General features: G+C 38.6%; 1 protein-coding gene across 1 annotated transcript; it reads right to left on the bottom strand.

Annotated features, from left to right (window-relative positions):
• Window positions 1-15453: 15453 nt before the first annotated feature.
• LOC131692086 (uncharacterized) lies at window positions 15454-16006 on the bottom strand. Its single transcript, XM_058978938.1, has 2 exons — window positions 15899-16006; window positions 15454-15840 (listed from the first exon to the last, which is right to left on the bottom strand). The coding sequence occupies exons 1-2, from the start codon at window positions 15926-15928 to the stop codon at window positions 15514-15516; spliced, it is 357 nt and encodes a 118-aa protein (XP_058834921.1). The 5' UTR covers window positions 15929-16006; the 3' UTR covers window positions 15454-15513.
• Window positions 16007-25492: the final 9486 nt, after the last annotated feature.

Here is a 25492-nt window from a genome sequence, read left to right on the forward strand (position 1 = left end):
TTCTGCCAGTAAAAACTCTGGTTTGCAAGCAATTGCGTTCAGGAAAAATCAAGGAGTATCTGAAAACAACTTTTTTCTATCAGCCTCATTTCGAACCTTTCGCCGATTCTGCTCTTCCAAACTTTGATCTTTTGGACGGGGTTAGTCTACCTGTTCGCCTTTTTGTGCCGCGAGGCATGAACTTTCGTTCCCTATAGCGACTTATTGTAGAAACAAGGAACGCTGTAGAAAAGGCTGTAGAAAATGCATATAAATTATATTGGGAACAAAATTAAACATTCTTTTAAGGAATCAGGAATCAGAATATATTGGCTACGCCACCGACAACAACTAATTTCTACGTTTCCTTGTACACTAAAGAACGAGAGTCTGACCATCCTATTGTGGGAACATGTGCCTATAAATTTCCGAAAGAGGAAAACAGTTTTTTCTCCTAAGCTTCCTCCTAAAGTCCTGAGAGTGTCCCTTGAAGGGTGCCGTTACAAAACCGAAGTAAGTGGTTCCTGCTCTCGGTAATCTTAGAAACTAGCAGGAATTTCTATATGGGACATCAAAAACCTTAAGTGTCCTTATATTTCAGTCTCTACATTTTCCCTCAGATTTTACACAATGCATTTGCATTACGATTAAAGGTCAGACGAAACGAGTACCCGATGCGAACAATCGTGAACAGTCTCCACCTCGTGGTGGGCAGAGATTGCTTAGAATTATACGCGAAAGGAACTTTTGAACGTCGGATCGCCCGAATTATTCCCAATATACGCGACGCTACAAAGGCAAAAGAAAAGCTTGATGAAAGCTGAAAAACGCGATTATTGGCACCGGTCCGTCGACCGATTAACGGATGGATCATCAGAGAAGCAATGTTTCGTCTGGTGGCTAGGACCTAGGCTGTATATTCGGTTCGTTCTGTGATTGGAATACACGGAACGTTCGTCATATAATGACAGCTATGGTGTAATGTGTGTAACAGTAGTGGTGAGTGCAATTATAAATGAGGCGCTGCTTCTGCTTTTCCTGGAGAAACATGGGAGTTTTTGAGTACTTTATCTGACAAATCATAGCAGATTACCTTAGTTTGAGTTCTTTCGCAGTGCTCCATTCCGGGTAATGAGAAGGCGGCCCTTGTATTAGAATAATAATGAGAAGATGGACGTTTAGGCATTAGAAGGTGATATTTATGAAAGATCGCGTAGCTTCAACGAGTTTTTAAATATTTCTTCTCAGAGGACGCTCGAAAATTGGCAAATTTTGTGGAGCGATGGAAGTTTAGGAATCCCAATGGTATGAACAAACCTTGGTCCAAGCGAATGGATGAGAGTCACGAATTCATTCGGATGATATCTCGGGTCATGTACAATCATTATATGTAGAAGGCCCATCTCCGGCGTATTGATGTCGTGGACAGCGGTCTCTGCGCTTGTGGTGGTGGTTATCGCGATATTAAACATGTTGTCTGGTCGTGCGCTAAATATTCTAGTACCAGATCTCCGTTAAAAGAATCCCTTCGGCCTCGTTTCAGTCCAGTCAGAGATGCTGTACCAAATTCGTTACTGATACTTTTTGCGTATATCAGGCAACAAACAGTTGGGAAATTGGATTCTGAGATGATTACGACTTTCATTGGCTCAGTTTTCGATAAAAATTCAGTTTGAACAAGGGAAAGGTTTTTTCAACAACTTTTTTTTCCTTAAAAGTGCCCAACTTGAATTTTTTAAGGTAGGTAAGGAACATAATTATCTATCTTGGAACAAAATTTTATGCAAATCAAAGATTGTTTTTTTTTGTAAATCGACTTTAAATTTTTAAAATTGATTTTTTTATTGTAGAAGTCGATGAAGAATTTTTCAATATTTTTATTCAAAAATTTGACTAATTTTGTGAAAGTCACTCCTACAACATTTTTTTGTAGGACGTGTCATTTTAGGCTATAGCCATTTGAAAAAAATTGGTAAAAAAAGTTTGACCCTTTTCAAAAGACAGTCTAGATCATCCGTACATCGTGATGTTCAGGATTAAAAGTCGGCTAACAAAAACTCTTTTCTAAGAATTGAACATATTTTATTCCGGTTTGTATACTGAAAGTTTTTTTATCCGACTCTTACAGAGGAAAGTCCCAGTCTGCTTTTTATGCTTGATTATATCCGGTTTTATATTCTAATATGTTTAAAGCAGGTTTTACGAAGTATGTTTTGTCCTTGCGACTTTTATTATCGGTTGCTCATATAGTCCAATATATTTCAATATTCTGAATACATGAAGTATCCACGTCTTCGACAAAATTATTTATGGAAAGTCTTTAAAAAAGTTTTTTTTTCATTTTTACTGTAAATCTTAGGGTCTTTCGGCTTTTTTTCAGGTTAGAAAAATTTTTAACCTGAAGTACGGGGGTTGGGAATAGGTGAGCTTCGTACAAGGCAGTCGACTGACCAATTACGCTATGCCTGCCTCATTAAATAAAGTTGTCCTGGCACTATACACTATTAATAGACACTTGAAATATTTTGAAATTTATATTTTATCCAATCCTGCTTATAAAAAAAACCTGTTTTAATCCACCTAGAGGTGCAATTGTGCCTTTCTCATTTCTCCAAACTATGATTTAGTAGCTGGTTCGTACAATATAACATTATGGTAATGTTTTTCATTCTTATTACACTTGGTAAGTATATATAAGAGCACCTTTTTGCATTCATCGCGGTATCGGTTTGAATCGGAGTTTTCTATGTGATCGCACTCCACAACCCGTAACTCCGGAACCGGAAGTCGGATGGAGATGGAATTTAATATCGGTTTCCGGGGACGCAACACCTTTCATTTGAGACTAAGTTGATCAAATCGGTCTAGCCATTTTTGAGAAACCAATATAACCGTTATTCTGAATTTGGATGCTTCCGGATCCGTCGATGGTGGCCAGTGTGGCCAAAGAGACTTTGAATGACTGTTGGTGACCTAGATCTACAAATTCAACAAATGTGTTTACATTTTGGAAAAAAAATCACCTTTTTACATTCATCGCAGAATTCGTTAGAATCGGGATTTGCTGCGTGATCGTACGTATCACCCTGTAATTCAGGAACCAGAACTCGTATCCACACAAAATTCAACAGCAGCTGATGGACCTTTCATTTAAAATCAAGTTTGTCAAAATCGGTTCAGAAAATTCCGAGAAACCGATGTGGACAAATCAACAAATTTTGTTTTGTAACCATACTCTTCAACTCGTAATCCGAAACAAGATGTCGGTTGAAAATGAAATTCAATAGCAACCTATGGGAATATTATACCTTTCATTTGAATCTTAGTTTGTAAAAATCGGTACAGTCATCTCCGAGAAACCGATGTGGACATTTTGTTAACAAATCCGCACATACACACATACATACATACATACATACATACATACATACATACATACATACATACATACATACATACATACATACATACATACATACATACACACATACATACACACACATATTTTGCGATCTCGGCGAACTGAGTCGAATGTTATGAGTCGGTTAGAAAGTCGGTTTTTGGAGCAATTGCATAACCTTTCTATATGAGAAAGGCAAAAGAATAATATTTAGCTTAATCAGCATGAGTTCAATAGTATTTTCATGTGATTATATTTTGAAATGATGGTGGAATGGGTTTGAAAGTGGAGGGAATGGGGGGTTAGTAGAGTGGGAGTGGAGGATGCGTCAGAAATCCTTCATCTTATTTCGGTATACGGGATGGATGCAGGAAATGCGGGCGTGAGGGTGGTCCAAGGGGAGGGGAGTGATGAAGGATGGAGGTGTAAGGGCAAGACGGAGGGGGGGAGGGGGCGGCGACGCAATACTCAACTGCATATTTTGTCTTCCATTTGAGACTTGGTTTGAGAAAATCGTCATCACCGAAGAACCGATTTGACTTTAATTGTGGAATATGCCCGGAATTCCGGACTTCCGGAATCGTCGATAGTAGGCAATATATTCAAAGAATGTTTGATTGGCAATCAGTGATCTAGATCTGCGATTAGAAGTTATTTGGTGACCATTTCAATAGTTTTTAGCCTCTGAGGTATTACGATTGTACCGATTTATATGGGAAATTCCAGTGTATCCTTACTAACACCCCTGTAACTCCGGAAGCAAGAGTCAGAACCGAATGAAATTCAGCAGCAGTCAATGGCATTACTGTATCTTTCATTTGAAATCAAGTTTGTAAAAATCGGTAGAGAATTCGTTGGGGAATGGGTGTGATATTAGCTTAGGAACTTGGCGAGTTCCCCGGGGGCGTCATGACCTGTCATAGGTGGCCAATTTGATCAAAGCTGCTTTGATTGATCATTAGTGATCCAGACCCGCAAACTAGAGTAATGTTACATCAATTTTAATATGTTTTACATCATTTGAACATCATGGTGGTACCAGTTTATATGGGAATTTGCTGTGTGACCGCACTCTTCAACCCGTAACTCCGGAACCGGAAGTCGGATCAACTAAAAATTCAATAGCAGCTTATGGGAGCGTTATACCTTTCAGATGAAACTAAGTTTGCGAAAATCGGTTCAGCCATCTCTGAGAAAATTGTGTGAGTTTAAATGACACACACACACATACACACACACATACACACACATACATACACACACAGACATTTGCCGATCTCGACGAACTGAATCGAATGGTGTATGACACTCGGCCCTCCGGGCCTCGGTTAAAAAGTCGATTTTTACAGTGATTGCATAGCCTTTCTTTATATGAGAAAGGCAAAACGTCATTTTTCATTATTTTCCTTCTACTTTCCAAAATATTATTGTCGTTGTTAATCATATTGAGTTTTTGCCTCAGCCATACGAACTCTCAAAAAAACCTGGATTAATCCACCTAGTGGTGCAATTGTGCCTTTCTCATTTCTCCAAACTATGATTCCATGGTAGGTTATGTTCGTTTCAATTATGGGAATATTTAATACATTCTTAGTACACTACACAGAATGGCTCACCAGCCACGAACCTGATGAGCCACGTGTCGACGGTGAAACACTTAAAACAAAAAAAAAACATCATTGAGAAGGGGGAAGGGTATTAATAATGGATTGAGTGGTGGTCTGAGGGGGGTGCAATTAGGGGTAACCTAAGGGGAATTTACATGGGTGGTCACCAATGAGGGGAGAGTGGTGTAATCCCTCTTCCTACACCACTAGCTACGCCCCTGTTAAAATCCAGAAACCTTAAGTCAGTAAAAAAATTGGCCGGGATTAAGTTGACAATTTTTAGAGTGATTGCATATTCTTTCTATGTGAGAAAGGCAAAAATTTCTGTGTGGTCGCACTTTTAAACCCGTAGCTCTGGAACCGGAAATCCGATAGACAAAAAATTCAATAGCGAGCGTTATACCGTTCATTTGAAATTTAGTTTGAGTGATTCGGTTCAGCCATCTCTGAGAAAAATGAGTGAATTTAGAAAATACATACACACACATACACACACAAATACATTTTCTAATCTCGACAAACTGAGTCGGATGGGATATAACACACGATCCTCCGAGCCGGGATTAGGTTGACGATTTTTAGAGTGATTGCATATCCTTTCTATATGAGAAAGGCAAAAATACATTTTTAGCAAATATTGAATTGTATGCGATTTTTCTGCGAGCAAGTTTATATTTATAAACATAAAACTGCGCTTCCCATTGAAAGCATTGTCTCTAATAATTTCCGAGAATCTCTTCAAAAAAAGCTTATAACCTGACAACTATAGAACCTCGGCTAAGAGATAAGTTACAAGATCCAATGCCCCCAATTTGCCAAAAATCCCCATGATGCTATGACCTATAGGTTTTCAATGGAGTATTCAGACACTATACTTCCAAAATTAATATTGTGCAATATTTATTTAAATTATTCAACATAAATTAATTTGTTTTTCAATCCAACTAATTTTGATTTGGGGAAGGGGGGTTAACCCCCAAAACCACCCTGGCAGAACCACTGCTTATGGAAATTCAATGCAAATTTTGCTAGATGCGGGCCCACCCGGAACTATCTAAAGTGGTCAATGTGGTAAACGAGACCTAGAACTGCAAATGCAAGTTGTTGGCATCCATTTTAGCAATTTTTTACCTTTTCGCAGTCATCGCGGTACCGGCTTGAATCGGAATTTTCTATGTGTCCGCACACTGCAACGCCTAAGGGTGCTTACAGAGTGGCGGCGAGAAGCTGAGCTGGCGCTGGAACTGACATTAGAATGCGAGATGCGAGAAACCTGCTTGCTGCAAACCAAAGGGATGATGTCAGAGTGAAAGCTGAGCGGATCGGCGCCGACTGCCTGCTTTTACTCTGACAGGCTCCATTTGATATGCTGCGAGCAGGTTTCTCGCATCTCGCACTCTAATGTCAGTACCAGCCCCAGCTCAGCTTCTCGCGGCCACTCTGTAAGCACCCTAACTCTGGACCCGAAAGTAGGATCGGGATAAAATTTAATAACAGTTCATGGGAAGGCAACACCTTTCATTTGAGAGTTTAGTTTGATCAAATCGGTCGCCATCTCCGAGAAAACGATGTGACTGTTATGCTGGATATTATTGAATACTCCTCCGGGGTTTTCGGAACCAGGTTGTTAGTGACCTTCATATTTAGAAAGGTAGAAATTCGATAGCAGCCGATATGAACGTTATACCTTTCATTTGAGATTAAGTTTGTAAAGTTAGTTAGGCCATCTCCAAGAAAATTGAGTTACATTTTTGGTCGCATACACACGCACAGACGCACATACACACACGGCCGTCCGGGCCTTGGTTAATAAATCGATTTTCAGAGCAATTTCAATATCTTTCTATTGAGCTTGAGAAAGGCACAAACTCGTTTCGATTTCACGATTTTTTCTGTTTTCTCTATGTTTACAAATGAATAAAATTTATATGAATTGGAAAACTCTTTGATTTACAAATATGTTCTGAAATATACGAAGGAATGTTGTTTATTGCCTTTCGAAATAAAATCGCGACAACAGCCTCCCAACGCAGTCCAACGAAAATTATTAAAATAGACAAGAAAAGCTAGTTAAGTTCCCTTTCAAGATAGCAGGTGATATTAACTGACAAACCGCGCCGAGTTCTTCCTCATTGTCAAGAGCGACAGCCTTACCAGCTGATCTTTAACTTTTTTACAAACGCCGGCAACGCGATCGCGTCGTCGAATACTCGTCCATAGTCTGGTATTCAGATACGATTCCGGTTCCAAAGGAAAAGGTCATCTCTGGCGCTGTGCATATTCAGAACACACACGCCGACCGTCTCGCGCATCTCGCTCGTAATCTACCGGCTCAACATTAGCACCGGGCGCATTCCGCTCAGAATCAATTGCTATCCGATATAAGGTACCTATGAGGGGAGGACACAACATTTAGCAGATATTTCAGCCGTGCCATCGGCAACGGACACAACACGCGCGAACAGGACGCCAAACACACTTTATGATTTTTCTACTCGATCGGATTGAAATGTCAAGGTGCCTCAATCATTGTTATTTTGTGCCTTTTTCCTGATGCTTAAAATTATGGTAGGGTGGTGAGCCTTTTGTTTTACTGTGTAAGGAAGCAAACAGAAGAGTAAATTTTGATGCAAAAGCGAAATTTACTGTCGCTTCTTTATATATCTTTACACTGATTTTGGTTTAGACTGTAGAATTTGTTAACATTAAAAGGAATCGACTCTCATTACTCTTAAACCAAATTATTCTTACGACTAATCATGTTCGATGTAATCATGTAAAACGAAACATAACCAGGAAATCAACGCGTACCTGCGACCATCACCCTAAGTGGACATAACATCTGAGGCAACAAGTCGCTTCAACTGCACTAACCGGCCTGTCTGTTACTTGCTTAACTGTTGGGTGGACAGCTGTCTCTTTCGTGCACACACACATGTACACACCTGTTCCGACGAGCCTAAAGTGTGCAAAATTGTGCGAATCAACGTCTGATCCCGGGTTAGCGGCTGCCACTTCAAATTAGCCTTTGTTTGTAAAGGGCAAACGGCCTTATTTATTTATGTGTAATGACAGCGGCGATTTAACGTCCAAACAGAATGCTGCTGCGCGTCACTGAGCGTAAAAGTCTCTGGTAGAAAAAATAATCAAGCCAATCATGGATTGCTATGTGTATCGAGTGAGGGGGTGTTATTGGCGGGCCTAACGATGCGTCCGTGATGGAGCATTCTGCTCGGACCTTTACGGCTGAACCCAAAATCCGACTATTTTAATATTTTTTGATAAAATTTGATATGCACAATTGGATTTTTTATTAACAAGTCGATTTGGCAACAGAGTTATAAGAAAACTGCTCACTGCCAACCAACCACATTGTATTTATCTTTGGAAATAGCAAACATAGCGAAGAATAAGATAGCGACAAGATCCCAATAAGGTAGTGCAATTGCCATTTTCAAAGTTATGCCCAAATCGAGATGAACGCCAACATAGTATTTCTATAACACACGTCCGGAAACTGTACTCGACGCTACTAGCGAAATGCATCATTAATGATGAGACCTACACAAATCAGATTTCAAGTAATTAACCTTCTTAAGACAGGTGTCTTCCGCCTTATTGCACTATAGTAATATTTATAAAATGAACTTGCCAGGGCCGGCGGATTGTGTGGGTAGTATAGGAAGAACTACCCACCCGAAAATAACCGAGTGGGTAATTACACACTCGAAACTTTGGACTAATCAATTTAAAATATCCCACACATGTATCTCGGGAACACAATATGCGCGTTTGAACTCCTTGATGTACCACGATCTCATTTACACAAACACACCACAAGTGATTTTATGTGATAAACCCCTCATCCTATGCTTTTCTTACTACCCACTCGGGCTTAAGTAGTAACGCCGACCCTGGCACTTGCATTCCACTATCAAAACAAATACCAGTATTTCGACTTCTACAGACTGTTTTGACAGTAAAATGCAAGTACGTTTTATAATTGTTTAAGAAGGGTTAATAGTGACATTCCACTAAGCCGCTCAAAAAGTTTTACTTTTTAAGGATTTTAAACAGTTACCGGGGAAGGAATATTTCACGGGTAAGGACAAGTTTACTGTGGATGATTGTTTCAAACAGAAGAAGCAATCAAAATTCGCTTCAAAGTTGGCCTGATTTGGCAGGCAATATGCACTTATGGTGAACCATTTGTGGTCAAAGGCACTATAAATGGTTAAATTTACAAACATGAGTGCCTTCGAAAAAGGCCTTTTCCGTTTTAGAGACAACACATAAAAACCGTTGTTTTGGCTTCATGACACTACTTCAAAACCATACAAAAGTGGTATGCAGTTAGTTCTGTAGGGTTTGTGCTGAAAGACATAAACCCACCAAACTGCACTGAAAATCGTCCAAACGAAACCAATTAGGCCATGATGAAGCGCAAACTAGACGAAGGTAAAGGACGAAAAGAAACTGAGGAGGAAGTGGAAAACACTGGCAAAACATATCGGAAACGAGTGTATAGTCAACAATGAAGGGCATCAATCGCCCGTCGCGCACGGAGTGTCGTTGCTGTGGCACGCGAATCTCTGACACAGTGGACGGGGTTCGCTATAGGCATGTTTGGTATCTTGTAGTTGCTGTATAACAAGTGGTTAGAGCAGCACAAATTAATCTTCAGCATAAAGGTACAGCAACTATGAATCTATCCCGCGTTGTGCAGAAAGGAAAAGCTTCCATAACTTTGGTTCAAGAAAGGTATTTCCATAAAGGAAACTTTTATGTTAAAAGCTACTTAACTTTAAACAAAAATGGTATGACCATCATAAACCATCACCTTCTGATGATTTCAAAAGGGATGTATCATACTGTCGCAGAAAAGGGTTTCCCCTCATAATCGGCGGTGATGCAAATGCATAATAATTTGAACTAGCTCTGATATCAATTTGAAGGCTGAATTTGATGGAATACATGAATAGTACAAATCTACACATACTTAATGTAAGCAATCATTCAACATTTGCACGAGCTGGCAGAGAAGAGGTGTTAGATGTAACTCTATTCTTAGTTGACAAACTGGCTCGTACCAAACGAGCTCGTATCGTCCTTATCTGATCATAAGTACATTGTCTTTGATTACATAAACGTCTCGCTAGATATCGTCACATATCGTAATCCCAAATCCACGAACTGGGGCCTCTACCAAGTGTGCCTGGCGGCTAGGATTCATAGGTATCTTCCCGGCGATTGAATCTCCAATTGAATGGAGTGAGGCCACGGATAAAATAAACTCACTCACAGTAGCAGCATATCAAGAGGTTTGTCCACTTCGAGTTATGCGTGCTTCAAGAGGAACATCTTATAGGAATACCGAACTAGTTCGACTTAAAAGTTATGTACAAGAGCATGGAATCGCAGACGCAGTAACGGGTCAGAGACGTTTAGGTTGGCTTGTAAAGAACACAGAAATGCCCTTCCATCCCCTGACCTGAGCGAAGTAGTTGGAATACCCTGTGCACAATTGTGTCAAGTCTTAACAAGACTAGTAGATTGAATAAGTTACTTTCGAAATCGAAATACTTTCATGTCAGTTCCATTAGAACTTCTAATGATGAATACTCGTCCGACAACGATGTAGTACTCAACTGTCTTTTTGACACACACTTCCCAGACTGTGCGGAGCCATCACTAGCCATCATTCCGCGTGCTGCGACTGACTCGTTGATTCAGAACCAATTCTACCACTGTCGATAGGTCGGATAGCTTGCAAACTTGCGACAAAGATTTTTCTGCCGGACAACTGCAGTCAGGGCATTGACAGAGCATTGCAAACTCAACTATCATACGGCTACTATTCAGCGCGCTGAGTATTATTCGTGTGATGTTTGTGAATCCGATTACGGAACTTCATGTCATTTGATATGTAACTGCCCTGCAGTATGGCTTTAGCGTATCCGAATTTTTGGTTCTCCATACATAAATAAACATATGTACAGAGAGCTGAAACTCAAGAATATGCTATTGTTCCTAACCCAGTGTGGTAATGAACTGTTATCTAGGCCGCATTTGAACTACACTATCTGTTCGGGGCTGTTGTCGTTCGGTTATCTCAATATCCCCTCGAGGGTGTTGATATATCTGCTCAACGCGAGGTGTCTTTTATTCCCTTTAAAGTGCAGAACACTTCCGCATTGTCTATGTTCTCTGTGTCGTTATTTTACTTATAGCTAGCCTCACCACTTTCCGTCAGGAAATGATGGAAAGACAAATCAATTCGATCAACATGGGGAAAGTGCAATTTAAGCAACTCACTACTGACTCCTGAAATTATAGAATGACATCTACCCCCAGATAGTGGAGTAAGACATCATATGAATCTAAACTATCAATCGGGAATTCCACCTGCCACACGTTTATCTCAACACTATACACACACAAACATAAAATTAAATATCTCTAGCGGCACGATGCAAAGCTACAATATATAATTTAGTTACAAGTTTTGTGCTCTTCACGTGTAAAGAAACCTAAATTATTCTCCACTAAGGTTTCAAATCCAACTTTTCTAAGTTCACAATTGATTTATCATTTTTTCTTTTAGAAAAAAATGTTACATACACGAATATTTTATCAAAGAGAGGACTTCGTACAAAAATCGAGGACTTCGTACAAAAATCGATTAGTTCGTTGTTGCCACTGATGTTGAATATGACGTAATTGTATTAACTGAAGCATGGTTATACGATCAAAACAACTCAATTCAGCTGTTAGGACCAAGTTACACCGTCAACCGCATCGATCGTGACCCGTCAACTATTGGTAAAAAGTGCGGTGGTGGTGTTCTTACCGCAGTATTCAACCGGGTATCGTGAAAACGAAACATAGTTAACAATATCAACGATGTTGAGCAACTATGGGTAAATATTCGAATTCAAGATGCTATCCTAGGTGTAGGTGTTGTGTATCTTCCTCCGAGTTCTGCTGATGATGCGTGCATGTTGACAGTGCTTGAGATCACCAACTCACTGAAACCGAACGCTGTTCAATTACTGTTTGGCTTAGAATTAGCTATTAATGGAAAGCATAACGAGACACACCTCGTGGCATCTGCGATCTGTTTGCTAAGCATTTTCCAAGTATATTTGGAATAGCTTCGGCTTTCCTAACTGAAAATGAATGCGGCTTTCGTGATGTTTCCTATGGTGTGCTGAACCAAAGTTACATTAACTTTTCAGATAAACATATCCTTCCCGCCATTGGTAAAATGTAGTCATCAACAGCAGCTGGACCAGATGGGATTTCTGAAGAAATGTGCAAGCACATAATGTGCTCCATTGAGATGATTCTTCAACCAATCGCTTTCACAAGCGGTGTTTCCGCTATGTTAGAAGAAATCAGTCATGTGTTCCGTTTTCAAAAAAAAAGGTGATGAGAAAGATGTGGTGAACAATCACGACATCACCTCTCTTTGCGCAGGATCGAAATTATTGGAGATTTTAGTAAGGAATGTCTTATTCAGAGCGACTAATACATACATATCAACAGACCGACATGGTATCTAGACCAACAACTACGATATTGTTATTGTTTATTACAGCTTGATCCAATGGGTCATTTGCTGGGCATCAACATCTACAAATTTAGCTCTTAGTACTGTAGTAATCGAATCTGAAGCACAAGTAAATGCTATCTATACGGATCTCAAAACGGTATTTGATCGTGTCGATCAGTCTCTTCTAGTAGCGAAGATTGAGCGACATGGTGAATCTCGAAATTTACGAAGTGGCTCAAATCATATCTCGTTGACAGATCCTTACCTATAAAATTCGGAAACCACGAGTCATTTAGCTTTACCAACGTTTCGGAAGTCCCCCAGGGAAGCAATCTTGGACCCTTACTTTTCCCCTGTACTTCAATGACGTTTGCTTCATTCTACCACCAGGATTCAAAATAAGCTACGCTGACAATCTCAGATTTCTCATCATACGTTCCGTAGAACACTGCATCGCACTACATCAACGCTTAGATAATTCCTATTATTTGTGTACTTGTAGCGTATTAACTACCAGTGTTCCAAAATGATCTACGATCTGTTTCACCTGTGAAAAACATCCAATCTCTTGGAGTTACACGGTTTCAGGACAATTACTCGAAATAGTGTCAGTTGTAAGGGACTTATTAACTTACTTTCATTATCAGAATCGCAAAAAAGCTATCTATCCGTACTGTTGGCGATCTTTGTACATCTCTCTTGTCTGTTCCATTCTTAAAGCGCCAGCTATCGTCTGTAGTCCATACATAGGTGTTTGGTCAAAAAGAATTGAAGCAGTACAAGCTAGGTTCATCCGTTACGCTTTCAGATCTTTTCCAGGTAAAACCCGATATGTCGATCACTGCCTGTTTTTATTGGAATGCTTCCAAGCAGTCACTAAGATACACCAAACATATTATCATAGGTTAATGTTAATGTGCCCCCTAGATATTCGAGATATCAGTATCTTGAATTTCAGCGTACTGAATGTAGCCAGAACGAACCCATAAGGGCAATGCGCAGCGTATTTAATAAGGTTTTTGAACATGTCGACTTTTCTGTATCCGGTGATGTTTTTAATGATAGGCTTAGACGACTTAATTAGCATATGAAATAAACTTGAAGGATTTTTCAAGGATTTGTTGTATATTTATATACGAAAAGATAGTGAGTTTTTGACGCACATTTGAAGAGTGAACAACTAACATCCTCAAATGAGTTTTCTTCCTCAAAAACTTCATTAAGACCATTATAGATCAGATGAAGAAAAAGATTTAATAAGTAAATAAATAAATAAATAAGTAAATAGTAGAACTATCATCAAAAGTCTATGGTTCTTCAAATATCCCCAAACTCCTTCAAACTGGTTTAAGGTCGATTTAAATAGACACTTTCAACCGTACATTCAATAGGCATTTTCAAACATTATTGGGATTTTAAGAGTTTTCATGACGACGTATATTTTTTTTTGTTGTCACGGTGTGTGGTATAAAAATAACACCATTGTTTCTGTACCAGTCTAAGATGGTCCGGGCGTAGTGAAAGATGCCTAATCCGGCTAAAACAGTGTCGAGCCGTCGTTAGAGCTCTAAAAGTGATCACTTTTGGAGGCTTCTATATAAATTTGTGTGTGCGATCCCAGATGTGATTAAGAGCTGAATATTTTGACACGACCGTGGATTGCTTGCCAAATAACGAGTTTTTGGCGACTTTCGTCATCCTTTCCTTCCATTTTATGTACAGCTCCTTTGTGTGAGTTTTGCCACCGTGATCAGGCTGTCACTCCGATTTGGTGCTATCCGAGGTCTGTATGACTCAACACAAAATTGACGTTCTATTTGGTTCAACACCATTCGTCGCTGTTGTGCTATCTTATGACAAGCGCCATTTTGCTCACTTCGAGAAAAACGATTTTTAAAGCTTGAGATTGAATATCTTGAAACTTATAGACGGTATAAACAATTCAAAGAAAACGAGTGATGCTTCTATCTATTCTGTATTAATCTCTCAAATATTAGGATGATCGGTTGACTATGTTGCGAGTTTTTACTATAAATGTAAACAAAAGTCGCACTCACACGTGACATAAGTGTGCATTGATGACAAAATTTGTATAGCGTATCATAATCGAGCATAGAAAATTTTCCATAGAAAAAATCATCAATTTTTAACTTTTATTCATATCTTTGGCTTCATTTGGTCTATAAACAATCGGTGAGACGCAATTTGAAGGAAATGAGTCAGGGAAGCTAGAAGAAATAGTTATTTTTAGTTAAAGCTGTAACTGTGTGCTGCCAAATGTACTCTATTTTCAGTGTAACACTTAAACTGCATTTTTCTCACAATTCGTGTGTTTTTGTTTTGAAAATGATTATGCCATTGTGTTCCTCAGATAGTTTTACACATAAACCAGCTTGTACATCAAGATAACTTAAGCCAATCCCCAGACACAGTTATTTGAAGCAAAAAATAAAAAAAAAATTCTCAGCACGTTTTTCGCTATATCTCAGTAATCAGCAGATGAAGGCTTCGGTTGATAAATTCTTTGAAACGAATAAGTTCGCTTTTGCACGAATTTTCTTACAAACTTGAAAATTAATGATTGAGGGAGGCTTCGAATATGAATGATGGTTGCGGTAGATTCAACTGAAAGTTGCCATAAAAAATGAAATTTTGCGTCACTGATCATGACAACTTTCCGGTCTATTTGACCCTTGACTCTTCTCTTTTCTATATTGTCCATCGTTGTCATTGCAGAGGTCTTCACCAGAACTGACTAAAGACATTTCGACTTAGAGTACAAATCTAGGAATGAAATACACGAGTGCACGGTGGAAATTAAACGACAGCTTTTGGATAAGCAGGACTGAATATACAAAATATACACATGGGTGATGTCATAACAGGTGGGTGGACGAAAAACCTAAACCATCTTATACATTTTAGAGCCACCATTTTTATTTGGTGCATTAACAATATACTTTTGTTCGAAACTACTTATTGCGGTTGCCATGTTTCCTCTTATACTCTTGCATCTGTTTCTCATACTCCTGCATCTGCCTGTCATACTCTTGCATCTGCCTGTCGTAATCCTGCATCTGCCGCTCATATTCCTGCTGATTAATCTGCTTCTGTTCTCTAGCTTCCTGTATGCGCTTTTTCTTTATTTCCTGTTCACGATACACGAACAGGGGCCGGAACACAATTGATCGTCGCTGCAGATGGCGAGCTACGTCTACAGTCGATTGCTGCACATCACTGATCGCGACAGGTGACGAAACAACGGTGGTCCACATTGAGATGCACAAAACCATTACAACCTATCGAAAGCATTTGAATAAAATAAAACGGATCACATAATCATCAATTGATACGCACGGTTAACAGACTAATCGTGGAAGATCCCATGATGAACAGGCGTTTGGTCGCACTCTTTAGAAACGTTCTGATCAAGCGATTTAGCGCGGTACTGGACGTGTTCTGCGAAAGCTCTGTGCTTTATATTTAATCTGGTGGAACTTTTACAGCAAATGATTACTGATAACCTTGCTTTCGTCATAGTATTTTGGTTTATAATAAACAAAACACGGCGATACGGTCCGTATTTAATGGAAAGAAGGGCAGTAGTTATGTGTAGATTAAAGTGACAGATGTTTTCAGGATGCATGCGGACGCGAATCTATTGAAGTTGTTTCCGAGTTATCTGCACATATTTGGTTGGACAATGACGCAAAGATTCATGAGTTGACTCATACTAGTAGTTGACATCTTTAAAATCGGAATATAATGCCTAAATTTACACATTTTTCAATGCTACCACCACTCAAAACTTTTTATGACTGCTTTGTACAATATTTATATTCCCGTGGTATTTTGAAATAAAAATCAGCATTTTGAAAAATGTGGTGCATTTTCCGGGATACGTTGCTGAAATCCGAAATTGTCCCGCTTAATCCGAGACGTCTGATAACTTCAGCATAGATGAGTAATAGCAGGCCCGTGCCTCAACTTTGAAGATTTTTTTCCGCGGTTTTGTGTACCAATCGGCTCAGTTCAAGAAATTGCCTGTTATCGAAAAGGTGAGAGCTGCTGAGAGTTCCTCGGCGGCAGTATTTCTCCCGATACCGTACCAATTTTCGTGAGCCAGCTCTCAGCCACTCCGACTGAGAAACCATTGACGATGAAGTTTCCCATCTTTGTGTTTTGCGTTCGTATTTTTGCTCCTTTGTACCCGTTGCTAGCTCACTAACCGACCTTTGCTGTGTAATTGGTCTACTCACAACTGTTGCTAATATCGAAACCTATCAAGACGTGAACCGATCCGAAGATGTCCATTGCCGGAGGGGGTGGCGGACTTAGTTTTGGGCAATTTTTGCGATATTTAATTTATGAATGGCCCCAAGCTTAGTTTTGCCAGAGAATACCACTAAGTACAACAAAAACAGTTTCACATTTTGCTTTAAAATCCGATTTTTTGCATTTGATTTTGATTGTAGGACAGAAATCTTAGGCCATGCTTCAGGATTCAATTCTAGATTCAAAATTATGACAGTTCTATAATATAAAACGGAATGTTTTAAAACTAGATCTGGCTGTCCTCAGCAGCAGTTTTAACGAGTGTTCTAATTAGTATAAAATTTATGTCTCGTCAATCTTCAGCGTTACTGAACCCAAAATTATTTTTCCCTAGTCTATCGGGTCCAAGTGTCTGAATACACAGTTCAATACGTGTTTCAAAGTAATAGTGGCATATAACCGCTTTAAATATTAAAAAACGCTCTGCTGGGGATGTGATTGGTTCAGTTCTACTTTAAAACTTAAATAAAATAAAATGCTGATGAACATGCTCGTACTGTTACATGTTTTACTGCCACTTTTCATTATTTCCTCTGAGTAGTTCTGTCTATTTTAGTCCATATTATATGTAATTTAAGATTTTCATTCGTTTTCTACAACGTATTTCTCGATTTCTATCGATGGCGTGAGTAAAATTTTAGGATTATTTTCGAAAAAAAAACAAATATACTTTAGAAAAATTCAGAAACAATAACATTCTAATACAATCGCAGTCTTCGCAGACTGGTTTTAGTGACGGGCATTTTAGGGACCATTCATAAATTCCGTAACGCTTTTAGGGGGGGGGGGGGTGGTACGACAAGTTGTGATATGTTGTGACATAGGGGAAGGGGGAGTGAGCTAGATCGTTACGTAACATGTTTTCACCGAAGAAAAAAAAATTTCTAGGAATTTGTTACGTAATAAAGGAGGGGGATGGAGAAATTTGTGACAATTTGTTACATGGAGGGAGGGGGAGTCAATTTTGGGCAATTTTTGCGTTACGTAATTTATTAATGATCCCTTAAGATTATAAAAATAAAAAAATGTAAAACATCGATCCTTCAAAAATTGAATAAAAAATGTCGTCTTTTCTAGAATATGAAAACCATAAAAATTGATTTTGCCAGATCGATTTTTTCTTTCTAAAAAAATGTAATGCTGTCAAACAGCGATCTGGGTAGATCGTATGAAAAAACATCGATTTTAGAATAAAGCTCAGTGTCATTTCCTATTCCTAGTTGGTTTGTTCGTCGATACAGTCTAAATACGAGCCAATCCATCCGACGCAAGTAGCATCTAATGCAGCGTCTCTTCATATTCGATCTGATAACCGGTAACATTTATTGTCCTGCATTCCTACATGAACTATTCATCAACATTAGACCGGCAACAATTGTAACTTTTTTTCGGAACACTGTTAAATCAAACGGTAATTGGCTTCAGATACCATTTATCAAATACGAGCTTTTTCCGAAAACTCTAGTTCACGCACAAGAGTTTTCAAGTTTGTATGTGAAAATATATGAAAAGTTGGCAATAGAAACATTAAATTCAGAAAAAATGCCAGTATCACCTTGTGCATCCCAAAATCTGCAGATATATAGCTTTAGGTGTAAGTAACAACATTGCCGAAGACTGCCAATTTCTCCGGTTATTTGCGGTAAAAAGATATTCTTGTGTTGCCTCTCTTTCTCGCACATGCTTAGAATAGGAAATTCAAAAAAAAATCAGTTGTTCTTCAAAGTTAAATAACTTTGTCGGGGATCTTCCTACCAATATGCATTCTTCAACAAAGCTATTTGTTATAAAATAAGCTACGCGACCATAAGTTTTGAGGTATGGAGAGTTACTGTGGAATTTTTTATTGGATTTTATGTTTTTACTTGAAACCTCATTTGGGTGAACTTGAGCTATCGGATAAAGCTCATGTTTTGCATTTGTGCATCCAATTTTCGTTTGAATTAGGAGTGTTCCGAAAAAAATTTTTTTGCTCAACATCCCACACCGCCAGATTCAAAATCATCAATTTCTTCGTGTTCCTGCACATCGAACCACCTACGGATACATTCAGCATCTCCAAAAATGTATTCAGAAATAGATTAAGAAACTTAGAATAAGAAATTGTCTGTAGCATTTTACGCCAAAGATGAATGAATAAATAAATCATATCCAAGTTTTTTCCGGTTCATAGAAATTCTCTACCACCGATGTAATTCGTCGTAGTTGCGTAAGCACGGTATATTTCGTAGATTGCAGACTGATGACTATCATTTCCAGCCAGACTACTTGAGGAGCGTTGTTTGGGAATAAAAATTGATCCAGTCCAAGCGAGAATTTCGCTTGAGAACCACCATTGCGGGCCACGACCATCTTTACCGTAACTTTAGATATGAGAAAGGAATTGTTGATGTGGTACTTACTTAACGGAAGGCCTCGACTCAGTGACACTCCCGTAAATACCACGGATTGGGTAGTGGGTGGGTTTTTAGTCAGGATTCGCCTCCAGCAAGCGATGCGACTGAGAATATATTTGAGTTTACTGACTGTAAGATACGTAAATGTTCTAGAAGTTAAGGCGGTTAAATTCGGGGTAACCGTTTATCGAGAGTTTATTTCATTGAAAACAACTTGAACTCCGGACAGCCATCTGTCGGGAGTGTTGTAGACAATATAAAATGGACCACAAACAATGAGTTTGAAGGAATGCGTTAGTCTGTATAAATCACAGCGGATTGGAAAATTAACACCGATGTAATTCGATGTAGTTATCCTTTATGTCGAAAAAACCAAGCGTGCCCTATGATACCGTCAATCAAGATGATGACGTGCGACAGCAAAAAAAACGAAATCAAATTAATCACTACCACGAAACGCAACATACGATTATCTTCAATGCTTCTAATCATAATCACGAAGCTGCAACAGTCTATGAGGGAAAAAACGTAAACACATTAGTTGAAAGGAAACGACGAAAAAATCGCCAAAACAAACTACATGTGCTTATCAATGAACGTGGTGTTGCACAACAGTGTTGCCGAATTCATACAGAATACACGGCTGATGTCGTAAGTACTCGTAGGAGGACGGAAGGTCTAACGAAAGTGTACGATGGATGAGTGGTATTTTAAACATCAACGTAGACTACTTGACTTTGATTTACTAATTATAAATATAATATAAGGAGAGTACTATTCAACATAGTGGTTGATTCAGCTAGATGTGTTTATGCGGACACTTCGAAACTGGTACACTATGAGAAAATTAAAATGATCGAAATTACTTTTCATGGTCCAAAATGAGTGTGCCAATGAGGGCCTTCGGTTATTCCACGGATCTGTGCATTTTGTTTCAAGTTTTTGTGGAAACTAATATAGAAAATGTACTTTTTTGCATCTTCACTAAAAAAACCAACGCAATAAAAGAGTAGTCCAAAATTTGATTGATAACTTTGCCGAAAACTGTAACATATTAGGGTTTTTAATAAAAATGTTTTCAAGACTTTAAGATAGAAGCAGAAATTTATTAATTCTGTCAACACTGCAAATGTATCGCTACTAGCCGCGTCTCAATCCTAAATATCTTAGAACCTGTTCATCGCAGGGACTTGTAATCTTCGAAAGAATTATTCAGAATTATTTCATGAATTACAATTATTTGGAAACGCATTTAATTCACCTAATAGTAAGATCGAACTAATCCGATACTAATCATGTGTTATTTCCATTTGCTAAATAAATTACCAAGGTTTGGTGGTTTCATTAATTAGCTGTTAGTTTAAAGAAATCTAATTGGGCAACACTTTTAATATTCTAATGCAAACTTTAAACACTTATACGGACACAGAAAATCCTTTCTGGTCGAGATCCGAACAAATGGCGAATTATTTACGTATCTTGAAGCTATCGTCAACCAATAGCAATTGATAGGCCAAAAGACAAAAAAGAAAGTGATAAATGATATTAGAATGGTCCAATCTCACTGTTAGGTGAATTGAATCGATTTTTTTACTTCTTCACTAAGTTCATGCAGAGGCGACGCGTCGGTACGTTCAACCTGTTCATTGAACAGGTTGCCAAGATCAGCCGACTCGAAACCCATTTTGAGTTAACAGTAGCACGATAACTATTTTAAATGAAAGTAATAATACCCAAACCTTGAATTTTGACAATTTCTAGAGCATTTTTTTCAAAACGACATACCTACAATGAGTGACTCTTTGTTTACTTTCTCTTCTGTTAATATGTAATTCGGTCGCTTTAACATTTATCCCTCAACTCTTTGCATAATATCCTAGCCAAAACCACTGTCTTTCGATCTGTACTGTGAAATAAGTGATAAGTGATATAGTTACGTCGTTAAAAATCGAAAGAGAAAGAAAACACAGAGAGTCACTCATTGTAGATGTGTCGTTTTGAATAGAAGCTCTAGATTTGATCTGAACCATAAACCAACTCAGCGTCTCCAGCGAGTAGAATTCAGAGATTTTCTGCTTTGCCATGACCGGTTCAACCAGAAACTTGCACGTACTCTTACCGCATGCTCTGGATGGAGCCATCTTGATGAGCGATGGATGGAATAGCAGGGTGAGTGTCATGGGTGTATGCTTTTTCTATTCTCTTTTGCACCGGTTCAAATCAAATATTGAACCAGCGTGCATTGTTGCTATGTCCACATGGGCGTTGGAGCTGTGTGCAAAACGAAAGCGCTTTATAATTTTTAAACACATTGCGTCATAAGTTTGTAGCTGTCGGTTGTACGCTTGTTTTCTTGGGTAGCCTAGCAAAATGTTTCTGCCCTTGGGACATACTAGTAAGCGCGTATGTATTTAGTTGGTTCAACGATAATAATGAACTGTCTACTTTTGCTTCACAGAAATTGTTTGTTTTTTGCATTTACATACTGAAAATATGTCTACTGATGTTATCTTGTTCTACGGTAAATTGAGCATTCTACAAGACTTTTGTTGAACAACTCATTAATGGGTTTTGACAACCAATTTGTTTTGCTCAGATCCGGCGAACAGTTTTCTGTCACAAATTCATTGGTCCTATTCGTTAGATGTTGGATGGAATCGACGACGAAATAAGCATATGATCAGAAAAGTAATGGAATCGAACTAGAGACGTTTCTGATCAGCTGCTTATTTCGTGATGTTTTGAGGGCCCTCGTGATATATTGAACAGGTTGACGGTGGAACCACGCGTCGCCTCTGAGTTCATGTGATTCAGAAAATCAATCGCAAAAATTCTGTCGAACCCACCCGAGCAACACCGGTTGTTGACTAACAGTTTCAGCAACATAATTCGTTACATAAAGGTGGCAACCATTATTGCGCTGGTTTAGCAACCCAAAAAACGCACGTGTTTTTACACTTTGCTTATGCAACTAAACGCTGTCGTTGCTTGTTACAAGTGCTGCTTGGGTACCTAGTCTTTGTGATGAATATATTCAGAGTTATTTGAGATTCAAATGAAATAGAAAAAGTCTCCGATTAACCCTAGAACGTTGCACTGGGGTAAAAATGTACCCCACGGCTTCTTTGGAACCGTGTGAAGACGAAAATTCGGCATTTACCGACCTGTGACCCTAACCATAATTTAATTTCCTAGTAAGAGTAGGAAAAGATGGTATAGCCAGTTTGCTTATAGCCTTTGTGGAAGCAGGTGTCAAAGTTAGCGTGGGGTACATTTGTACCCCAGTGTACGGTTGCCGTTAGTGTTTTTTGAGGTTTCGTGCTGTCAGTGGAAATGTGATTCGTGACAATACCAGTTTAAATATCAGTTGTTTTTCTACGTAAGTAACACGTAGTAGACACGTTTTTAATCTTTAATTTAATTTAATTTTGAAGCGGAACAAAAATTCGTTCTCATTTTTGCTGATTCTTATTGTTTTAATGTTTATTTTTTATAGTTTTTCAAAGCAATAACTCGCAAGTATAATTTGCGCACAGTAACTGCTGTAATAGTAACGTTGCGTGTTACTAATGTATTACTGGTTTTTCATTTAAATTTCCACCCCATTCTGTGGTATTTTCCAAAACACGATTTTTAAACTTTCACTCTTCAAAATATTTGCACTTTTTCAAAAATATCGAAATTCCATTTCATACCGTTTCAAGACCATTCTTTCAACTTTAAGAATCATTTGATTTTTTTTCAAATTGGTTGAAAATTCGCAAAGTTATAGTAATTTTTGTTGAAAAAAACCTATTTTAATCCACCTAGCGGTGCAATTGTGCCTTTCTCAATCATGAATCACGAGAATGTGTGCGTTGTTTATATTCATTAAAAACTTTTAAATGCATATTACATTTTATTATTATACCTCACATGACAACTATATACAGGAAAATAAATCATTATTCGAGTTCTAAAATTTTGAAAAAGAAAAAACAGCCACGGTAATATTGAACTGAAAAAAGGTGCGAAATCGGCAAAGTCCCAAAAAGTCGATTTTATAAAAAAAATGTTTTTCGAGATAACATAAAATCTCGACGTTTCATGCATTTTAAAGATGTTTGGCATCAAAAATACGAATTCGATTTCTGAAATTTCATGGGGTCCCCCCTTTGAAAAAAAATATGAGTTCAGGCTTATATGGGAATTTCATGTGTGACCGGACCGTTCAGTCTATATTTCCGGAACCATACAAGCGATCCGTGCGAAATTTTATAGACATCTGTGGGGATAATATAGCTATCATTTGGGACTAAGTTTGTGAAAATCGACCCAACCATTTCCGAGAAACTGATATGAGTTTGCTAGTTATGAAAGATGGCCGCTTTTCCCGGGCACTTCCGGAACCGTCTATGGTGGTTAATGTAGTCAACGAAAGTTTGGTTGGCCGTCGGTGACCTAGAACAGCAAATTTAAGTTGTTTGAGAGACATTTTAGCGAAATTTTTACCTTTTTTGCTTTCGTCGGAGTATCGGTTTGAATCACAATTTGCTATGTGATCGCACGCCACAACCTGTAACTCCGGAACCGGAAGTCGTATCGGGATGAAATTAAATAGCCATTTACGGGGACGCAATACCTTTCATTTGAGGCCAAGTTTAGTCGAATCGGTCTAGCCATCTCCGAGAAACCGATGTGACTGTTATTCTGAATTTAGATACTTCCGCCGGGGCTTCCGGAACCGAGGATGGTGGCCAATGTGGCCAAATAGACTTTGAATGGATGTTAGTGACCTAATACTACAAATCGAAGCAGTTGTGGTCATATTTTGGAAAAATTTTCACCTTTATACATTCATTGCAGAATTTATTAAAATCGACATTTTCTGCGTGTTCGTACTTATCACCCTGTAAATCCGGAACCGGAAGTCGGATCCATTAGAAATTCAATAGCAGCCTATGGGAACGTTGCACCTTTCATTTGAGACTAAGTTTGTCAAAATCGGTTCAGCCATCTCTGAGAAAAATGAGTGACATTTTTGGTCACATACACACACACACATACACACACACATACATACATACACACATACATACACACACACAGACATTTGCGGAACTCGACGAACTGAATCGAATGGTATATGTCACTCGGCCCTCCGGGCCTCCGTTAAAAAGTCGGTTTTCAGAGCAATTGCAATACCTTTCTATTGAGAAAGGCAAAAAGTCGAAACCGCGATTTTTTCACTTTTTATTTTGTTCAAACCAATTTATGTATCATTGATTGAATAAATTCTTTACTTTCACTGACACAGCTGTTTTCGCAATTAAAAAACGAAGAAAATGATGTATTATACATTTCTTTTGTTAGCATTTTTACCTGCGAAAATTGCGATCAAACGCATGGGGTACATTTATACCCCAGTGCAACGTTCTAGGATGGAAAACGCAAGTGCAACGTTCTAGGGTTAATTTAACCCTAGAACGTAAAATCGTGGTAACATTTTTATCACTATGCTATATTTCTTCTAGGTGGAGAAAAGTTTTTGGGCATAAAAGTATCTTTTCACCGCCAGATTCCGGCGCTAGCTTAGTCCTAAGTTAGTGTCGGATTCTGATAAGAGGAACTCGAAACGCCTCCAATAAATAATTAACGTTTTTATAAAAAAAATCTAGCTAGTTATAGTTGGACAAAACAACAACACCGGAAAAATTCCCAAATGGGAAAAATTTTACACACGACCAAATTTTTGTTCATAAGGACACAAGACGTTACCTAAAGTATGGTTTTTCCTTTAGTGTTTCGGATTCTCCTCGTTAGTAACTAGCACGAACTGGGTGTCTAGTTAGACGATGTATCTAAACTAGTACCCAAATTAGCACTAGTTAGACACCTTAATCCAAAAAGCCACGCGTCTTGTGTGAGCCCAACTGGCTTATACTTATGTCTCGTTAGTAAGCACAAAGGTTCTGTTTGCTGACGAGGAATATGAACCGAAACTGTTTTTTGGAAGGGGAAGATGGGGTAAAACGCACCCTCTAAGGAAATATGATCATAACTAAGCTATAAAACATCAATTGGGAGATTTTTTTTTATTTCGATTATAGAGGTTTTAACCTTAAGGTCATTCGCCTCTTCGGGTTAGGAAAATCTCTTATGAAAAATTTCTAACCCTATGTGCGGGGTCGGGACTCGAACCCAGGTGCGCTGCGTACAAGGCAATCGATTTACCAACTAC

This window comes from Topomyia yanbarensis, chromosome 3 (assembly GCF_030247195.1).
Source record: "Topomyia yanbarensis strain Yona2022 chromosome 3, ASM3024719v1, whole genome shotgun sequence".
NCBI lineage: Eukaryota > Metazoa > Arthropoda > Insecta > Diptera > Culicidae > Topomyia > Topomyia yanbarensis.